The sequence below is a fragment of the Oncorhynchus mykiss genome, chromosome 17 (assembly GCF_057628025.1).
Source record: "Oncorhynchus mykiss isolate SJ-2025 chromosome 17, ASM5762802v1, whole genome shotgun sequence".
In the NCBI taxonomy this organism is placed as follows: domain Eukaryota; kingdom Metazoa; phylum Chordata; class Actinopteri; order Salmoniformes; family Salmonidae; genus Oncorhynchus; species Oncorhynchus mykiss.
The window spans coordinates 32,301,063-32,321,528 of NC_143038.1; the positions used below are offsets into that span (position 1 = coordinate 32,301,063).

At 44.2% G+C, this 20,466-nt stretch overlaps 1 protein-coding gene across 4 annotated transcripts in view; it reads right to left on the reverse strand.

The window, feature by feature from the left end:
* The window catches only part of rad54l2 (RAD54 like 2), a 36,743-nt gene that overhangs the window by 7,645 nt on the left and 8,632 nt on the right, over positions 1 to 20,466 (reverse strand). For all 4 annotated transcript variants that reach the window (XM_036950010.2, XM_036950011.2, XM_036950012.2 and 1 more), the window contains exons 3-18: positions 19,248 to 19,665; positions 18,620 to 18,753; positions 17,321 to 17,503; positions 16,081 to 16,310; positions 15,351 to 15,533; positions 15,029 to 15,162; positions 14,702 to 14,898; positions 13,837 to 14,179; positions 13,299 to 13,476; positions 12,665 to 12,889; positions 8,138 to 8,256; positions 7,797 to 7,921; positions 7,082 to 7,181; positions 6,665 to 6,870; positions 5,994 to 6,169; positions 5,687 to 5,883 (exon numbers count right to left, since the gene is read on the reverse strand). In XM_036950010.2, coding sequence (XP_036805905.2) covers positions 5,687 to 5,883; positions 5,994 to 6,169; positions 6,665 to 6,870; positions 7,082 to 7,181; positions 7,797 to 7,921; positions 8,138 to 8,256; positions 12,665 to 12,889; positions 13,299 to 13,476; positions 13,837 to 14,179; positions 14,702 to 14,898; positions 15,029 to 15,162; positions 15,351 to 15,533; positions 16,081 to 16,310; positions 17,321 to 17,503; positions 18,620 to 18,753; positions 19,248 to 19,665 — 3,148 coding nt within the window. The remainder of the gene's footprint in view (positions 1 to 5,686; positions 5,884 to 5,993; positions 6,170 to 6,664; positions 6,871 to 7,081; positions 7,182 to 7,796; positions 7,922 to 8,137; positions 8,257 to 12,664; positions 12,890 to 13,298; positions 13,477 to 13,836; positions 14,180 to 14,701; positions 14,899 to 15,028; positions 15,163 to 15,350; positions 15,534 to 16,080; positions 16,311 to 17,320; positions 17,504 to 18,619; positions 18,754 to 19,247; positions 19,666 to 20,466) is intronic.

Sequence of the window (20,466 nt, forward strand, 5' to 3'; positions counted from 1 at the left end):
TTATACAAATTTATTTGAGAAAAAACAAACTTATTATAATAAAACAGAATGTTGCTGTAGTATTTCCATAAATTCATAACAAAGGTAAACTAGCTGAAGTTTACATTTCACTATAATATTTATTACATAAAAATAGTGTCTGTGGACATGTCTCATTACCGTAACACTTTATCAAGTTCCTGTAAAAACTTAGTTTTTAAATAGAATTTTATTCACCCATGATGAATCATCTAGATGAGTTACCATGACCCTTTGCTAAGACACTCGAAATTGAGCTCAGGTGCGTCCTGTTTCCATTGATCATCCTTGAGATGTTTCTACAACTTGATTGGAGTCCACCTGTGGTAAATTCAATTGACCGGCACACACCTGTCTATATATGGTCCCACAGTTGACAGTGCATGTCAGATCAAAAACAAAGCCACGAGGTCTAAGGAACCGCCATAGAGCTCCAAGACAGGATTGTGTCGAGGCACAGATCTGGGGAAAGATACCAAAACATTTCTGCATCATTGAAAAGTCCAAGAACACAGTGGCCTCCATCATTCTTAAATGGAAGAAGTTTGGAACCACCACGGCTCTTCCTAGAGCTGGCTGCCCGGCCAAACTGAGCAATCGGGGGAGCAGGGCCTTGGTCAGGGAGGCGACCAAGAACCCGATGGACATTCTGACAGAGCTCCAGAGTTCCTCTGTGGAGAAGAGAGAACCTTCCAGAAGGACAACCATCTTTGCAGCACTCCACCAATCAGGCTTTTATGGTAGTGACCAGACGTAAGCCACTCCTCAGTAAAAAGGCACTTGACAGCCTGCTTGGAGTTTGCCATAAGGCCCCTAAAGACTCTGACCATGAGAAACAAGACTCTCTGGTCTGATGAAACAAAGATTGAACTCTTTGGCCTGAATGCCATGCGTCACGTCTGGAGGAAACCTGGCACCATCCCGACAGTGAATCACGGTGGTGGCAGCATCATGCTGTGGGGATGTTTTTCAGCGGCAGGGACTGGGAGACTAGTCAGTATCGAGGCAAAGATGAACGAAGCAAAGTACAGAGAGATCCTTGATGAAAACCTGCTCCGATCAAGACCTCAGACTGGGGAAAAGGTTCACCTTCCAATAGGACAACGACCCTAAGCACACAGCCAAGACAACGCAGGTGGTGGCTTCGGGACAAGTCTCGGAATGTCTTTGGGTGGCTCAGCCAGAGCTCGAACTTGAACCCGATCTAACATATCTGGAGAGAACTGAAAATGTCTATGCAACGACGCTCCTCATCCAACCGGACAGAGAGGATCTGCAGAGAAGAATGGGAGAAACTCCCCAAATACAGGTGTGCCAAGCTTGTAGCGTCATACCCAAGAAGACTCCAAGCTGCAATCGCTGCCAAAAGGTGCTTCAACAAGGTACTGAGTAAAGGGCCTGAATACTTATGTAAATGTGATATTACATTTGCAAACATTTCTAAAAACCTGTTTTTTGCTTATGTGTAGATTAACGAGGGGGAAAACTATTCAATTCATTTTAGAATGAGGCTGTAATATAACTAAATGTGGAAAAAGTCAGGCTGAATTTTGTTTGGTATTCCGTGGATTTCATTTTGAGAAGCCCATGTTATCACACACACGATCCTGCAGCCACTAGCTAGCTTGTCACTTGACGTTTGAAGTTACCGCCATTCTGCCCGTGGAGCAGTGACAGTGTTCTATTGAGCAGCGACCACTCTTTGACCATGGCCATAATGACATTCTATTTACTTTAATCATGCTTAATCCTCTGAGTAAACCGTCTAACTTTTAAACCATATACGATTCATAAACGATGAATGAAATCATTATGGGCGAACACCCTACAGAAAACCTAGTTATTTTGGCAAAAAAAGATTCAGAAGATGACAGAAAACAAGGTTCATTAGGGTAATGAGAAATTAGAAAATACATTTTAATATTTACATTTTACATCTACGAATTATGTTTGACTCAGGCCTTTTCATTAGGTAAGCAATGTTAAAATTATTAGAAATTGGTTTGTTTACAACTTTTTGGGACTTTGAAGACGGCGGAAATTGTGGTAAAATGCATAATATCTGATACATAAATATAATAATAATAATAATAATAATAGTATTATGAAAGACAAATACAGATCCTAATTCAAGTGATTTTTAAATTTAGTGATTTTTGTTGTCAAATGCCAGTTGTGACAATGATCTAACGGGATCATTTGTTTAGATAGGCAGTAAAGATCGACAGATTTAAAGTTTTCATTAAAAAAAAAAAAAAAAAAAAAAAAAAAAATCGGTAAATCTGCATTTTTGGATGCCGATTACATTGCATTCCACAAGGAAACTGCGTGACAGGCTAACCACCTGTTACGCGAGTGTAGCAAGGAGCCAAGGTAAGTTGCTAGCTAGCATTAAACTTATCTTATAAAAAAAATCAATCTTCACAAGTTAACTCCACATAGTTGATAATATTACTAGTTTATCTAGCGGGTCCTGTGTTGCATATAATCAATGCGGTGCCTGTTAATTGATCATCGAATCACAGCCTACTTCGACAAACGGGTGATGACTTAACAAATGCACATTCTAAAAAAGCACAATTGCTGCACAAATGTACCTAACCATAAACATCTTTTGCCTTTCTTAAAATCAATACACAGAAGTAAATATTTTTTTAAACCTGCATATTTAGAAGAAATTAATGTTAGCAGGCAATATTAACTAGGGAAATTGTGTCACTTCTCTTGCGTTCATTGCATGCATAGTAAGGGTATAATGCAACAGTTTGGGCCGCCTGGCTCGTTGCAAACTAATTTGCCAGAATTTTACATAATTATGACATAACATTGAAGGTTGTGCAATGTTACAGCAATATTTAGACTTGGGGTTGATAACAGTTCTGTATTTCACTGAAAGATTAAAGGTTTTGTTTTCAAAATGATAGTTTCCGGATTTGACCATATTAATGACCAAAGACTTGTATTTATGTGTTTATTAAAGTCTATGATTTGATATTTGATAGAGCAGTCTGACTGAGCGGTGGTAGGTAGCAGCAGGCTCGTAAGCATTAATTCTAACTATACTGCGTTTGCCAGCAGCTCTTCGCAATGCTTGATCACAGCGCAGTTTATGACTTCAAGCCTATCAACTCCTGAGATTAGGCACTTTAGTATTGCCAGCCTATTAGAACATCCAATAGTCATAGGTATATGAAATACAAATGGTATAGAGAGAAATAATCGACGAGTCATAATTCCTATAATAACTGCAACCTAATATCTATTTACTGGGAATATTGAACCACCAGCTTTCATATGTTCTAAGCAAGGAACTTAAACGTTAGCTCTTTTACATGGCACATATTGCACTTTTACTTTCTTCTCCAACACTGTGTTTTTGCATTATTTAAACCAAATTGAACATGTTTCATTATTTATTTGAGACAAAATAAATAAAATCTATGTACTATATTAAGTTAAAATAATTGCTCATCGAGTATTGTTGTAATTGTCATTCCAAATTTTATTTAAAAAAAAAAAATGGAGAAAAAAATCAATTTGGCCGATTAATCTTCTTCCGGGATCTTCTTTTTTTGGTCCTCCAATAAATCGTTAACGGTGTTGAAAAATCATAGGTAGTAGTTTAGGCCTGCCAATTAGACTTGCTCTGCCCTATTGAAGTATTTGCAGGTGCTTCCACATGGGTGTGGTTCCTGAGTTAATGAATCAATTAACATCCCATTATGCTTAGAGTCATGAAGAAAATACCCAGAAGAAGAGAGCTCAGTGACGTTGAAAGAGAGGTCTCAAATGAGCATAGAGGATTTAAAGAGTGTGTGTGTGTCTCAGTCACCAGATCTCAACCCAATTGAAGTCAGAAGTTTACATACACTTAGTTTGGAGTCATTACAACTTGTTTTTCAACCACTCCACACATTTCTTGTTAACAAACTATAGTTTTGGCAAGTTGGTTATGACATCTACTTTGTGCATGACGCAAGTAATTTTTTCCAACAATTGTTTACAGATTATTTCACTATCACAATTCCTTTGGGTCAGACGTTTACATACGCTAAGTTGACTGTGCCTTTAAACAGCTTGGAAAATTCCAGAAAATGTCATAGCTTTAGAAGCTTCTGATAGGCTAATTGACATAATTTACATAATTTTAGTCAACCTTCAAACTCAGTGCCTATTTTCTTGACATCATGGGAAAATCAAAAGAAATCAGCCAAGACCTCAGAAAAACAATTGTAGACCTCCACAAGTCTGGTTCATCCTTGGGAGCAATTTGCAAACACCTGAAGGTACCACGTTTATCTGTACAAACAATAGTACGCAAGAATAAACACCATGGGACGACGCAGCCGTCATACCGCTCAGGAAGGAGACGCGTTCTGTCTCCTAGTGATGAACATGCTTTTGTGCGAAAAGTGCAAATCAATCCCAGAACAACAGCAAAGGACCTTGTGAAAATGCTGGAGGAAACAGGTACAAAAGTATCTATATCCACAGTAAAATGAGTCCTATATCGACATAACCTGACAGGCCGCTCAGCAAGGAAGAAGCCACTACTACAAAACCTCCATAATAAAGCCAGACTACGGTTTGCAACTGCACATGGGAACGAAGATCGTACTTTCTGGAGAAATGTCGTCTGGTCTGATGAAACAAAAATAGAACTGTTTGGCTGTAATGACCATCGTTATGTTTGGAGGAAAAAGGGGGATGCTTGCAAGACGAAGAACACCATCCCAACCGTGAAGCACTGGGGTTGGCAGCATCATGTTGTGGGGGGTGCTTTGCTGCAGGAGGGACTGGTGCACTTCACAAAATAGATGGCATTATGAGGGAGGGAAATTATGTGGATATATTGAAGCAACAACTCAAGACATCAGTCAGGAAGTTAAAGCTTGGTCGCAAATGGACAATGACCCCAAGCATAATTCCAAAGTTGTGACAAAATGGCTTAAGGACAACAAAGTCAAGGTATTGGAGTGGCCATCACAAAGATCTGACCTCAACCCTATAGAAAATGTGTGGGCAGAACTGAAAAAGCGTGTGCGAGCAAGGAGGCCTACAAACCTGACTCAGTTACACCAGCTCTGTCAGAAGGAATGGGACAAAATTCACCCAACTTATTCTGGGAAGCTTGTGGAAGGCTACCCGAAACGTTTTAACCCAAGTTAAACAATTTAAAGGCAATGCTACGAAATACTAATTGAGTGTATGTAAACTTCTGACCCACTGGGAATGTGATGAAAGAAATAAAGCTGAAATAAATAACTTATTATTCTGACATTTCACATTCTTAAAATAAAGTGGCGATCCTCACTGACCTACGACAGGGAATCTTTACTAAGATTAAATGTCAGCAATTGTGAAAAACTGAGTTTAAATGTACTTTGGTAAGTTATATGTAAACTTCTGACTTCCAACTATATGAGAGATTCTGGAGCGGAGACAGACAGTGTTTTTCAACAAATTATGGAATTTGTTGTGCAAACATTGTGTCACCTCCCTCCAATACAGTTCCATACACAAGTACAATCCATGCCAAGGAATATTGAAGCTGTTCTGGCTCAATCCCCTACTAAGACACTATGTTGGTGTTTCCTTTATTTTGGTAGTTACTGGTCTGTTAGTGCTGTGATAGCGCAGGTAAGAGAATGGAGAGATTGTCACTCACCAGTTGCGCTGGTTAAAGGCTGGGATGTTGATGAGGGTCTGGTCACTGGTTGGGTAGTAGTGGGCGTAGGAGGGGCGAGAGTAGGGCACGGAGGCACGCTTCTCGTCCTCGTAGCTCTTCTTAGCGGCTCTCTTCTCTGCTTTAGTGAGCTTGGACTCCTTCCGGTCCACCAGCAGAGACTCATGGTGGAAGGGTTCCTGGTGGGGTACAGATCAACGGGGTTGATCGATTGCACGTGTACCATAATAATGATGTACAGTGATACATGACAGTGTGCATCTGTGAGAGAGTGAGTGTGTGAGCGTACCTTAGTGATGAGGTGGGGGTAGAGCTGGCAGGCTTGGCTGATGACTGTCTCCATCTCTTTCTGGGGCTGGGGAGGGGCTTTGGTCGAGTCAGGCTCCTCCTCTGCAAAGTGCAGCAGAGACTCCACCTCCTTGCGGGTGAACGTCAGAACTGGGTTCAGGTCATCCACCACGCGGTCTGAACACAACCAATCACAGTGTGTTATTGACCACTGAGACACAACCAATCACAGTGTGTTACTGACCAACTATAAACTGGGTGATTTGAGCCCTGAATTCTGATTGACTGAAAGCCATGGTTTATCAGACCACGGGTATGACAAAACGTTTCGTTTTACTGCTCTAATTATGTTGGTAAGCAGTTTATAATAGCAATAAGGCTCTTCGGTGGGTTTGTGATATATGGCCAATATACCAGGACTAAGGGTTGTGTCCAGACACTCCGCATTGCATCTTGCAAAAGAACAGCCCTTAGCCATGGTATATTTGCCACACCTCCTCAGGCCCAATTGCTTAATTAGACTCTCCTGGCTTGTACTACGCTGTCATTCATAATTCAACTTCTACACGCTGCCATTCATTCTGATTTAAGTATCTCAAATTAATCCAGCAATTTCCACACACACACAGTCATATCGTGCATCACTGTACCCCCCCCCCCCCCCCCCCTTACCAGACATGCCCTGCTTGGAGACCTGTCGGTCGTAAATCTTCTTCTCCAGGGTGAAGTCACAGACCAGGCGGTAGATGTGGCAGGGCTTCTTCTGGCCGTAGCGGTACACTCGACACACAGCCTGGGCGTCGTGACACGGGTTCCACGACGCATCAAACACCACCACCCGGTTGGCCCCGATCAGGTTCACCCCCAAGCAGCCCGCCCTGCAAGTCACACAACACAGGCTTATTAACAACATGCACAAGTGTGTATGTTACCCTGTATGCGTGTGTATATGCCTAAGTGAACAGCTGATCAAGTTCCCTGTTCAGCTGTTGACTTATATGCAAAAGGAAGGGGGAATATATGCAATTGTGTGTGTGAAATCACAGCAATTTCACTTCTATGCGTATCAGTGTGTGTACAGTCTAGTACCTCGTTGACAGGAGGAAGACCCACGTGGAGGTGTTCTCTGGGTCGTTGAACTGGTTGATGAGTCTCTCTCGCTCTGAAGCAGACGTACTCCCATCCAACCCTGGGGGTTGACAGACAAGACACATTCACATCAGCATCATGGGACGATTCCAGTCAAATCGTCTTCTGTTCCAAATGGCACCCTATTTCCCTATGTAGGGCTCTGGTAAAAAGTAGTGCACTGTGTAGGGAATAGGGTGCCATAAATACTTCACTAGTGGATCTAGTGTATTGCGGTGGTCAGTGCAGTAGGGGGCGGTATGACTTCATAAAGAAAAATAAAACACCTGGGCCGCCCAGATTCATTCATTGTTTTTTTTCCCGACTGAGATTATAACGAATGGACAGAGGTGACCTGATCCTAGATCAGCACTCCCATTCTGAGATTATGAAAATGGGCCCTGATGGTTGAGAAAATGGCAAAGTGAGAGTGTAGATGAGTAAAGTTATCAGTTTGAAGCCAAGTACATGTCACAGGACAATTTTCTGTGAAAACAACTCCGGTCTAATAGTCTGGAACAACAGAGTACGTTAGTGAGCATCTAAATTGGATCTGGGTTCACAGCTGAGCCGACACGGAAAGAGAGTCAAAGGGTTGCCATGGGCTCGACGACACTGACACCGCCCCGGGAGTAGTGGTTGCCATGGGAATCGGGTCGTGTGGACGATGACTCACTGTAGTAGTTGATGTTGCGGACCCAGGTCTGGTTCTGGCCATGGTTGTTCGGGGAGACACGGCCTGCTGGTATTGGCCGTCTGGTCAGGAAGTCTTCAATGACGGTCAGGGTGGACAAGCTCTGGCTGATGGACACACACACGTTAAAAACACGTTCAAGTCAGTTAACTTCAACCATATGGATACTTCTAGGTTAAAAAGCAAAAACACAAATTTCTGTCCTCTGCAAGAAAAAGGTCAATAACGTTAGAGTAGAAGAGTATGCTCATAGAGAAAACACTTCATTCAAACCGATGATGTACATAAACACACTCCAAAAGAGCCGTAGGAATAGATCCAACCTGAAGACCAAGATCTTGTCTCCTCTGATCACGCTCTCGTCGATCAGATGGAAGAGCAGCAGCATCTTGGCTGAGTTCTCCAGAACTCCAGTCTGGTAGTTGCTCATGATGTCCTTGGCCTGAACAGAGATGGAACAGGACAGGAAGTGGGTGAGTGAAGCTGTCCATTCTTTCACACCAAGGGGAGGTCTAACGTTTTACAATATAACGTTAGAATAGGGCTGTGGTCGTTCATGACATTGTCAGCCGGTGATTGTCAAGTAAATAACTTCCGGGTCTCACGGTAATTGACTGTTAATTACCAGAAAAACATTTAGCATTTCCTGGCTTCCACGCACAGCCTACAAGCCAGTGATGCAGACCTTTGGAACAAAAACATTTTAAAATGTATAATAAATCCATATAATATAGTCTACACCATCACAATAAATCAATTATTTATTTTAGACAGGTCTATTTCAGAAGAACAGAATAGCAAACTGAGTTGTCCTTGTTGGGCCCTAATCTGGCTATGCCATATGGCTGTGGGCTATACCAGTTCATTTAGAAGACAAGATTTGCTTAGAATTTTGTGGCATTATTTTATATTATGAAGAATAGAATTGAACATAGCTCAATAAAATGAAGGATCTTTTCTCCAAACGATTTGGGGGAGTGCGCACATACGGCTATTCTGTGTTGAGAGGTTAACAAAGAGACAAGTACTCCAATATGCTTAATTTAGAGTTATTAATGTAACTTTAGTTGTGATACAAACTTTGCGCTATATGTTTTTATTTTTAATACATTCTAAGGATGCATGATGCAACTAATGATGATTTGAAAAAAATCAGCTTGAAAAGGTATGAGCTCTGCTTTGTTGTTTTTTGCACAGGCTGTCCACACTTCATCAGTCTCTCATTCACAATCTGACAAGTCCTTGATAATGCCACAAAATTTATTTGTGTGGCCGTAATGCCATCTAAACAAATCCATGCCTTTTGCAGCCAGTGGTCATTGTGCCCTTGGGCTGAATATAAGAGTTACTTTTCCCCACTGCGTGCCGAAGCACCTCTCTCACGCACATGGCTCTCAGTCATGTGATCGGGTCTTTCTCACAGGCTACAAGTGAAGACAGACACATCGGGGACACAACTGCGCTCGTCCTTATCCAATTCCAAGGTGCATATTGAAGACATTGGAAGAACGAACAATCCACATTTACCAAAAAAGATGAGTAGGCCTAACGAACAGCAAAAGCACTAGCCTGTGTCAATCTATTATCCCCCACAGTACAAAAGTTGACCTATTCTGTGCGAGAAATAAATATTCAAAACAGTCCGGGACAGTTGTGGGATGCAATAGATCCCAATTAATACAATCACTATCATAAAAAACAACTGTTTTAAGCAATGAGCCTGACGCAACAGAATAGAATGTTTAGCATAAAATGTTGACAACCTATTAGGCTATTTCTTCACATTATAAGCACATCAATGTGCACACGGCAGTAGGCTACAAGCGCAAATGTTCCATTAGCAGGAAAACACCAATCTCAAAAGTGCACACAAATACAATTACGCATATAATACTTTTATTAAAAGGTGTATTTTTAATGGTGAAAATGATCATCCCCAAACTTGAAACCAGTGGTGTAAAGTACTTAAGTAAAAATACTTTAAAGTACTACATAAGTCATTTTGGGCTATCTGTACTTTACTATTTCTATTTTTGACAACTTTTACTTTTAATTCACAACATTCCCAAAGAAAATACATTTACTTTTTACTCCATACATTCCCGGACACCCAAAAGTACTCATTTTGAATGCTTAGCAGGTCAGGAAAATGGTCCAATTCACACACTTATCAAGAGAACATCCCTGGTCATCCCTTCATTTGTAAATTATATCTGAGTGTTGGAGTGTGCCTCTGGCTAAAAATAAGAAAATGGTGCTGTGTTTGCTTAATATAAGGAATTTGAAATTATTTATACTTTTGATACTTAATACTTAAATCCAAATACTTTTAGACTTTTACTCAAGTGATATTTTACTGGGTGACTTTCAATTGAGTCATTTTCTATTAGGGTATCTTTGCTTTTACTCAAGTAATGACAATAGGGTACTTTTCCCACCACGGCTTGAAATTCAATCGCTGCATATGTAGTGGTTCCTCCTTCAAACGTTGCAGCGTACTGCGGCGCAGCTTGCATGGTGCCGCAGAATTCTATGGCAGGTTATTTAAGTGTGAACCACTGGTACTATTAATGCTAGTTAGTGCTAGTTTGACCACCAGAAGGCATCTTTGAGAAGCATTTGGTAGCCTTCAAAAAAGGCTGTACTAGAGACCGGGGTTCAATTCCCCGATGGGGAGGAAGGAGTAGGCTGTCCTTGTAAATAAAATCAAATTCTTAACTGACTTGTCTCGTTAAATAAATCCTATTGCTTCGAACTTCAATATGCTCTATTTATAAATAAGACCTACACCACATGAGTCAACACTAGTGAGACTCATGTCGCCAACAGTAGGCCTACAGTATATCGAAAAACACGACGTGACTCTCGGCCAATAATTACATATAGAGGATTGGAGGATATTTCTGTAATTCAGTGGTAATTCAGGGATATTTATTGCCATAGTTATTCGTTATGGATCAATAACTAAAAATAAATTTTAAAAAAAAATCGACATTTTGAAAGAGTATTTTTATAATTTTATTAACGAACACATAAAGATGCCATTATTAGTTACGTTGTTTTAGTTTGAACGTGCAGACTGGTACTAAGAACAGAACAGCGGGAACGTTTCCCTAGTCAGCGTCATTACTAGTGCAATGCCCCTTAAAGTGTGGCAGGATGGGGCCAAGGGTATTAAACCAGCATCTGTAGCAACACAGCTTGCAGTACTTTGCAGTGTCTTATAGACCATTGCGCCACTCAGGCTCTGTACAACGTGAACGGTCGGAAGTGACATAGGATTATTTTGCTCTTACTGTAGCACTAACAAAATAAAAGATTAACAACCTTACTGTAAGAACAGTTTTAGTAAGAAATATTGAGGTCGAGCACAATTATCAGTTTCTATTTAGGTTTATGTCGCCCATTCATTGTCAGTTAGTGACACAGTAGGACCCAAAAAGCATAATCAGTGCTCTAAGTCCCCCCTTGCGCTGGTCTGGAGGAATGAAGTGGTGACGCAGGGTACCGTACTAAACGCAGGGTACCGTACTAAACGCAGGGTACCGTACTAAACGCAGGGTACCGTACTAAACCAAGAATTACTTCTAAGTCCCACGGCGTAATCTCGCAACTTTTAAAAGGAGGAACCACTGTATGCCAGTTAGGCTCTATACCCGTTAAGAAGTTATTTGGCCACTTTAGTTGTGATACAAACCTGATCAAAACATATAGGCCTATGGGTTAGGCTACATGAGGTGTGATACAAACCTGATCAAAACATATAGGCCTATGGGTTAGGCTACATGAGGTGTGATACAAACCTGATCAAAACATATAGGCCTATGAGTTAGGCTACATGAGGTGTGATACAAACCTGATCAAAACATATAGGCCTATGGGTTAAGCAACACGAGGTGTGCGAGTAAGATTTGAAAAAGGTACAAAAACACAAAAAAAACATGCACTGTTTGCCTTAAGCTGGGCATCATTCAAAAGTGATAATATATAAATGATGGTGATAGGCTAATATTGTCACTCATTCTTGATTTAATCTTGTCTTTACATATACTAAATAATATATATGTGTGAAATTTGTTTTTATTTATAATGTCTCTATCATGCACCGAGCTCGAAACAGGGGCAGCGGGGGGAAAAAAGGAATCTATGCACTTAAATAGTGAATGGAGGACGCTTCTCCCACGGTTCATTTTCATGCCAGCCTGGTAGGCTATAATCCTGTTTTATAGAGAAGTAATGTGCTTAATATTAGGAAGGCTGAGAAATAAATATAGTAGGCCTAAACTAAAGAAAGCTGATGGGGTCCTCCTCTTTTTAATAGTGGCCATCCCTTTGTTTTCTCCCACAATTGCATAGCCTATAGAAAGGTTGCGCAACATGAGCACATGGGCTCTCATGAAGTGTTTGATTTGATATTTGAGAACATTTGCATTGATGTCAGAGTGATTAGAGGGACAATAGAGTGCTGAGTATCAGGCAGTTAGCAAGTTTGGTAGGCTACTAATGACCATCAGCAGCATCAGAGCTTGGAAAAGCCTAATTACCATGACTAAACGGTCACATGGAATTTGACTGCCATCATGACTCGTGACCGCTGGTGTGGCGTAAATACAGTCAAAGTAACAGCCCTACATTAGAATCCCCACAGTGGAAATTCATGCAATAATTTTGCAATAATGGTGTTATTTTTTCATTTTTCCCAACACTAAGGTAGCCTGGTTTAACTAGACACAGCAACGTTCGGTGTGGTTTGACCAGGCTAACTCAGGAGAAGTACCTGACAAAATTCCAGCCAACCAACCAGCGGGTGGGTTGGGAGGACAGAGTCAGAGAGAGGTGTCAAGGCGTACCCATTCGTAGGTGATGACCTGATTGGCTCTCTCCTGGATGGGATTGAGCGGGGGCAGGGTGATGTTGGACCGGCTGTTGGCCGAGTCGGCCGCTTTGGCCTTCAGGCCAGCGCCAGGGCAGCGGGGGTTGGTGGCCGCCGTGATGTCATCCAAGTCCAAATCCTGCTCGTTGGCCAGGTTCTCCTTCTGAAGGGTCTCATAGAGCACGTCAGGGTGGTTCCAGATCTACACACACACACACACACGATTAATGAACAGACTACAATAATGTTACTCTGGTCCAGGTGTCAAGAGTAGGCTGATTAGCCTGACTGCTTTAAAGGGACAGTTCACCCAAATTACATGTTGGTTTCCTTATCTTGTAAGCAGTCTATGGACAAGCTATGACAGCAAACCATGCTTTGGTTTTTGTTTACCTGGCCACTGTCTCCAAATGCTAACTTTTTAGAATTTGTAGCACAAATCCAATACAAGACAATATCCCCAGAATTAGCATTTGTCCCTGCGTTTCATCTCCAAATCATCAGAAATTGTGTAGCTGCTGTTGCCTGGCTCTCTGTGTGTCTGTGTGTCTGTCTGTCTGTCTGCCTGCCTGCCTAACCCCACAGCACCAGTGAAGCCATCTCAGACTAACCTTGCAGCAGACGCAGAAGGCCTTCAGCGGGTTGAGGCCCAGCCAGCCGCTGTTACCTGCCTCTCTGAAGCGGTCCATAAACTCGGCGTAAAGGGCCCTCTGCAGGGGTGACAGGCGCACCATGATCACGTGCTCGTCCTTGGAGGGCAGCTGGTCCCTCAGCACATCGTGGCCTCGCCTGGGACAGACACGGAGGAAACAACGCGCAAAGATCAGCTTAGTACTAGAACGTATACCTAGACAATTCAAAGAGCTATAGGAGAGAGTAGGGGCTAGGGGTTGATTTGGGATTGGGGATGATGCCTGGGTCACCCAAAATCTTCTCCCTAAACACCATTGTAAGGCTGTTCTCTGCTCTTGAGTAATGCGATAATGGGTCGTATATGTATGACCCTCGATACATATGGCTATTGGACAACTTGAGATCAGGATTTTGGTCAGGGGAAAGGGTTGTGCAAATAATATGTGAATGGAGGATAATGTGAGCAAAGTGGGAATTCTTGATTAAGTCAGGAGAAATCCTATTTGTGGAACTTACCTCTGGACGAACCCCTCCAGCAGGCTATGCAGCACGTGGCTTCTGTATCTCATCAACCTGGCGTCCTGTGGCGTGCTGTCCACACACTGCCCGTTCAGAATGGGCCTCTCGAACATGTTACTGAACTCCTGCCTGGTGCCCAGGAAGTCAGGCCTGACAAAGTCCACCATGCACCAGTACTCTATCAGGTTGTTCTGGAGGGGGTAGCCCGTTAGGACCACGCGTCGCCTGGAGCGAATGTTCTTCAGGGCCTGCGAGGTGCTGGCGTGGTAGTTCTTGATGCGGTGGCCCTCGTCACAGATCACCACGTCTGGACCAGGCCTGGCCAGCGCCTTCTCGATACCTGGGTGGGTAGGTGGAGAGGTAGAGAGAGCGCAAAACACAGGTTGAGGAAATGTATGGAGGAGTAGAGCGAGAGTGTAGGTGTGTGAGAAAGGAGAGAGTAAAACACAGCTTACAGGAATGCCTGATGAATAAATCAAATAACACCGTTCTCTAATGTACTACAGTAGTGATTAATACCATCATTTTCATTCACTATGATGTTATTGATGTGCAGAAAATACATCAGCCTTGGCATTTGAATAAATGGTCATTTATGCAGATATCGATAACGCATTATTCTCCAACATCAACTCTCTATACTCTATTGTTTCATCGTTATACTGGTACGCAATTTCTAATTTTCAATGGATCAGGGGTTTCTTGTAGGAGTTCTGATCTAGGATCAGATTTGCCTTCTAGATCACTATGAATAATATTAGATGGACAGGTGGGACCTGATCCTAGATCAGCACTTCTACTCAGACGACTACGGCCCTAGATCCACCTACAGCGGGCCCCACAGCAACCTCTAACCCCTGACCTTTCATGAGCTCCTGCTGCCTGTCCTCTTCGTCCAGGTCGATGATGACGGGTCCCTGGGGCTTCTTGGACTTCCTCTTCCTGCCCGTCACAAAGCTCTTCTTCAGGGACAACAGGCGGTACATCTCATAACCCATCAGGAGCACGCCCCCGTCACGTGACCAATCCTCCACTACCTTAGCCCGGGCCACCGTGGTTCTGTAGGGCGCACACACACACGTCAAAATTGGTAAACACGCACACATACTAGTTAGTGCGTTTTGTGTTATGGATATAACACACACACACACACGTGTGTTAGCTAGCTCTACTATATCATGTTACGTACTTGTGCTCATCATTGAGGATGTGGACTCTGAAGGTGCGTCCTGCGACCTCGGCAGGGTCACTATCAGGGGGCAGGGCCTCTTGTGATGGGAGCCACAGGTTAAACTCTGCCAACCAGTTCTGGAGCGTGTTCACCTGGGGGAGAGAGAGAGAAAAAGCTAGAGAGATGTATGCATACACACACACACAAGACAGACAGCGATACCGACAGACAGGGGAGACGCAGAGAGAGCAGAGAGAGAGAGAAAGGAAGAGAGACAAAGAGAAACACACACACTCACTCAAACCACACACCCAACCACTCTCTCTATCCGTGAACTCACAGGGACGATGGCCAGTACGGTGTGGGCCCCGGTGTGTCGCAGCAGGATGTCTATGAAGGAGATGACCTGCAGGGTCTTACCCAGGCCCATGCTGTGGGCCAGGATACAGCCAAACCCGCTGCTGCCCTTGTAGCGCTCCAGAGACTCCACCAGGTTGTCATAGAGGAACCGGATCCCACCAACCTGGGAGGGAGGGAGGGGAAAGAGAGATGGAAAGCAACGGGTGAGAGCGAGAGGTGAATCAAGAGCCGAGTGAAGAGGAGATCGGCGATGGAAAAAGTGAATGGTGTCACGTCTGAACTATCTTCATACGTGTACGGTAGAATACACCTTGGCCTCCGCGTTTCACGGTGCAGGGTAAGGGCTAACAGGCATGCTACACTGGCCGTGTTATTTTTGCAGAGCGGGAGATGCTCCCCCCCCGAAAAATGGCAATGAATTACACCAGTTCTTTTTTTCACAAATTCGATACTTGGCTCACGTTCCGAGACCACCTTGACAAAGTGGTTCACGCTCTGCTCCCTCCGGCTAAAGTCACACATCCACTGCAGCAGCTAGAAGACTAGGACCGGTTTCCCAGACATGGCTTGACGTTAGTCCTCGACTTAAAAACACTTTCAATGGATATTAACCCGTGAGAAGGTAGGTTTTTTTTTATCCAGGACTAGGCTTAATCTGTGTACGGGAAATTGGACCGTAGTGACGGCCCAGTGGAGCTCCCCTGTACTACCTGGTGAGGTTTGACTGCACGAGCCAGCTGTGGGACGAGGTACAGGTCTTCCTCCTCCGCTGGGTGGTTGATGTTGACCAGGACCCTCCCCTGGGCGTCTGGTTGGTTGAGTGAGTCGTTGATGTGCGCTCCGCTGCTCTCTTCCGTGCCCCCCGCACCTTCATCCTCATTGGCCGATTCGCTGCTGATCGGCAGTGTGTCGTCATCCCCAGAGCTCAGCTCGATCACGTCTGGGTTGGGGAAGAATTTGATTTTATGTATTTATTTATTTATTTTTGGGTAAAAAACAAACAGTTAAAAATGTAAAAAGTGAAAGCTTTATAACACACTTATTTCCAATGTAGAGAAGGCTTGGTCCAGAGCAGGGGAATTTATTATCTATCTATTCATGACATTAAGTGTTCATAACCTGACAGCTAAACATGACATTATGACTCACATAGATTATTAAGTAATTATGAGGTCTGTGCTCACTCTAGATACAGCATTTTTAGTACTAACCAAGAACTGTGTTTATGTTCCTGTTTGTCTAACCAAGGATCCTTATAACTAGGTTTTACCTAGAATGTCTGGCTCTAAGCCTGTAGTGTAGATAGTAGGGTTGTCACAATACCTGTATCACTATACTCAGAAGTAGCATGGCAAGGAATCAATAAAATAAGAAGCGGACTTCGTTTCTCAAAGAAACACACAGCCTTGTGTCGTCACCCAGAGTCATATTTGTTAATTTCCCAAGCTATTGGCACACAAAACATGTCACTGGGATAGTTTGGGATTTTGGCAATGAGGACATTTATCTACTTCCCCAGGGTCAGATAAACTTGTGGATACCATTTTGGTTTGAAAGAAGTCGCTAGCGTTAGCGCCATTGCTAACTAGTGTTAGCGCAATGACAAAGTCTATGGGAACAGCTAGCATGCTAGCTGTTCCTGTAGACTTTCAAAACTACCTCTAACCTTCACACTGGATGAAGATACATACATGGTATCCACAAGTTAATCTGACTACGGGGAAGTAGATGAAGGGCCTCACTGACAGAATTCCAAACTACCCCTTTAAAAAAGGACCAAATAGTGAAGTCTGCTTTGTGTTTTTGCCATGGAAATTTGAGTAACGTGATATAGTTAACGTGATACTGGTAACGTGATACTGGTAACGTGATACTGGTAACGTGACAACCCTACTAGACAGAGGGTGATGGTTGTTCCCTCCGTTTTAGCAGTCCTTCTACTGGTCTTACCGTCTCTGATAGTGGGTGTGATAGTGGGGATAGCTGGTGGCTTGGCGTCCTCCTCCTCCTCCTCCTCTCCACTGCTGTCGCTGCTGTCCAGGCAGATTACGTCCTGCCTGGCTAGGAAAGCCGCCTCTAACGACCCCTGGCCCTGAAACTCCTCCTCTCCAGGCCTCCCTGGCACCGCTTCCACTGGAGGGGGAGATGAGAGAGGAGAGATGAGAGAGGAGAGAGGAGAGGGGGAGATGAGAGAGAGCGCACCGACCATTGTTGCTATTTTTTTTTACTTTGACAACTTAAGGGATTTAACGTTCCATGTGAATAAAGTCAGAGAGAGAGACAGAGAGAGAGACATGCAAAGACAGGAAATAAGTAAGAGGTTAGGAAAATAAATCTCCCTCGACCATGGGGTGGAAGAATTAGGGCTCTATAAAATCGGCGTTGTGGAGAACGCAGACGGAATCCATACATTAAAACTGCATTCAACCATATTAAAACATTCACTGAACTTGGTAGGAAATCAACCAAATGTATTCAGCTTATTAGAAAAGTAATTAGTTTGCCCAAATGAATCATAAGACATTAACAAAATGCATCAATGATTCATATTTTCCTGCAACTTTCTGAAAGGGCAGAGGAATGCAGTCAGCGATTAGAGAACCTGTCAGAGGTGATGCTGATGACAGTCATCTTCTAGTAGAGATGGAATGGATTTCCCAAAAACATTCTCAATTAAATGTTAACTACAAAGTAGACTATGTTTCAATTTTAATGGTCAAAAGAGCAGTTTCTCAAGAAATCATTTTGCTAGGACTGTATGGGAGTGGTCTGAGCGAGGAGGGGGAAACTAAAAACAAGCTGTTATTGGCAGAGAGGTTTGGAAGTCTTCTAATTCACAAACTCTGCCATCACATGAGAACTATAGAAACGTCGCTAACCAAACAATGGCCTCTCTGCTGGTGCACAATTTAATTAAAGTGTCACTACACCCGAAAATCTGAATTTCTTAGATTTTCTGAGACCTCAAAAGTGGTCTCCTGATGTGGTTTAAGCAGTGTTGGGGATTTACAACATCCAATTGGGTTGTTTTTCTATTATTAAAAAAAAGTGTGATTTTGAGAGAAAAAAACATGAACATTTGAAAAAACTTGGACCTGGAAAAACAAAAGAGAAAATGGAATTAGGCAAAAAATAAAGTTGTAATATTTTATAGGGCCCTACAGAATCCTTTGTATGACAAACCACAAAATGGAGCCCCTCTATGACAGTCAGTGTCCAGAGGGCTTCAGGCTGAAATAGGACTCTCACCTGCTGGAGAAAACTCTTGGACGGGTGGTGCCATGAAGTCCTTCCTCTGCTGCTCCAGACGCCTCAGCCTCTCTAACTCCTCCTGCTGGGCTGCTTTGGTCACTGCCTCCATCTGGTGCTCCTTCAGCAGCGTCCTGTTGGGAGGAGAGGAAGATGGGTTAGGAGGAGAGGAAGATGGGTTAGAGGAGAAGAGGAGGACAGGGGGATGGGTTAGAGGAGAGAAGAATGGGTTACAGGAGAGGACAGGGGGAGGGCGTTAGAGGAGGACAGGGGGAGGGCGTTAGAGGAGGACAGGGGGAGGGCGTTAGAGGAGGACAGGGGGAGGGCGTTAGAGGAGGACAGGGGGAGGGCGTTAGAGGAGAGAAGAAGGACAGGGGGAGGGTGTTAGAGGAGAGGGGGACAGGGGGATGGGTTAGAGGAGAGGGGGACAGGGGGATGGGTTAGAGGAGGACAGGGGGAGGGCGTTAGAGGAGAGGGGGACAGGGGGATGGGTTAGAGGAGAGGGGACAGGGGGATGGGTTAGAGGAGAGGTGGACAGGTTAGAGAAGAGAAAGAGAGAACAGGGGGATGGGTTAGAGGAGATAGGGTGGTTTCAATCCCTTGTTATCAAACAGATGAGTGTACCTACCTGATGTTCTTCCTCATGTGTACTGTCTTCGAGGGTTTAGCAGGCTTAGGCTCCTTAGACTTAGAGGTTCTCGGTTTCTTCTTTTTGCCAACTGAGGTCTTGTCCTTGCTGGGGGTCTCAGGACAGGACGAAGGGGCCTGGGACTTTGAGGCCCTCGGTTTCTTCTTCTTGCCCGCAGATGGCTTGTCCTGGCTGGGGCTCTCAGGGCGAGAAGGAGGCTGGGAACTGGGGCCAGAGGGGGGCTGGGAGCGAGACTCAGGCCTAGAGTTGGGCCGGGAGGAAGCCCTGGAGGGGGGCTGGGAGGTTGGCTGAGACGGGGGCTCAGAGGGAGTCTTTTCTGAGGGTGAGGTAGCTGAGGGGGAGTCCCTCCCTCCCTGGGTCTCCGTCTCTGTACTGCCCTGGCCACCCTCTGGCCAATCTGTGGGAGAGAGGAGCAAAGAATGACAATCAATCAACTAATTCTAAAGTCCAGGCCTGGGCTTAATCTGTGTCTGGTCAATGAGCTGAAGAATCTCCAATGAACAAGATTCTTAGTTCAGGATCAGGCTTAATGATTTATCAGGGAAACCATCCCTAAATCCTAACTCTTGTATTGTTTACTGGGCCAACTGATCATCTTCTCTATGGTCCATTCATGACCGTTACTGTCCGGCCCCAGTCAGACAGACGTGAGTGTCCGGCCCCAGTCAGACAGACGTGAGTGTCCGGCCCCAGTCAGACAGACGTGAGTGTCCGGCCCCAGTCAGACAGACGTGAGTGTCCGGCCCCAGTCAGACAGACGTGAGTGTCCGGCCCCAGTCAGACAGACGTGAGTGTCCGGCCCCAGTCAGACAGACGTGAGTGTCCGGCCCCAGTCAGACAGACGTGAGTGTCCGGCCCCAGTCAGACTGACGTGAGTGTTCGGCCCCAGTCAGACAGACGTGAGTGTCCGGCCCCAGTCAGACTGACGTTACAGACAGTGTCGGTCCTCCCAAATGGCACCCTATTCCCTTAAATAGTGCACTACGTCTAACCAGTCAAAAGTAGTACACTAGGAATAGGGTGCCATTGGTGACGCAAGCCAGTGTCTTCATTACACTCCCATCCTTCTGGACAGTCATGCCCGAGTGTATGAGAATGAGCGGGGGTTGCCTGGTGTTACCCCTGGCAGCCTCTCACATTCCTGGCATTGAACACGTCGTTTGAGAGGCGCCGCTCAGAGCAGATGCCGGCAGCTCCA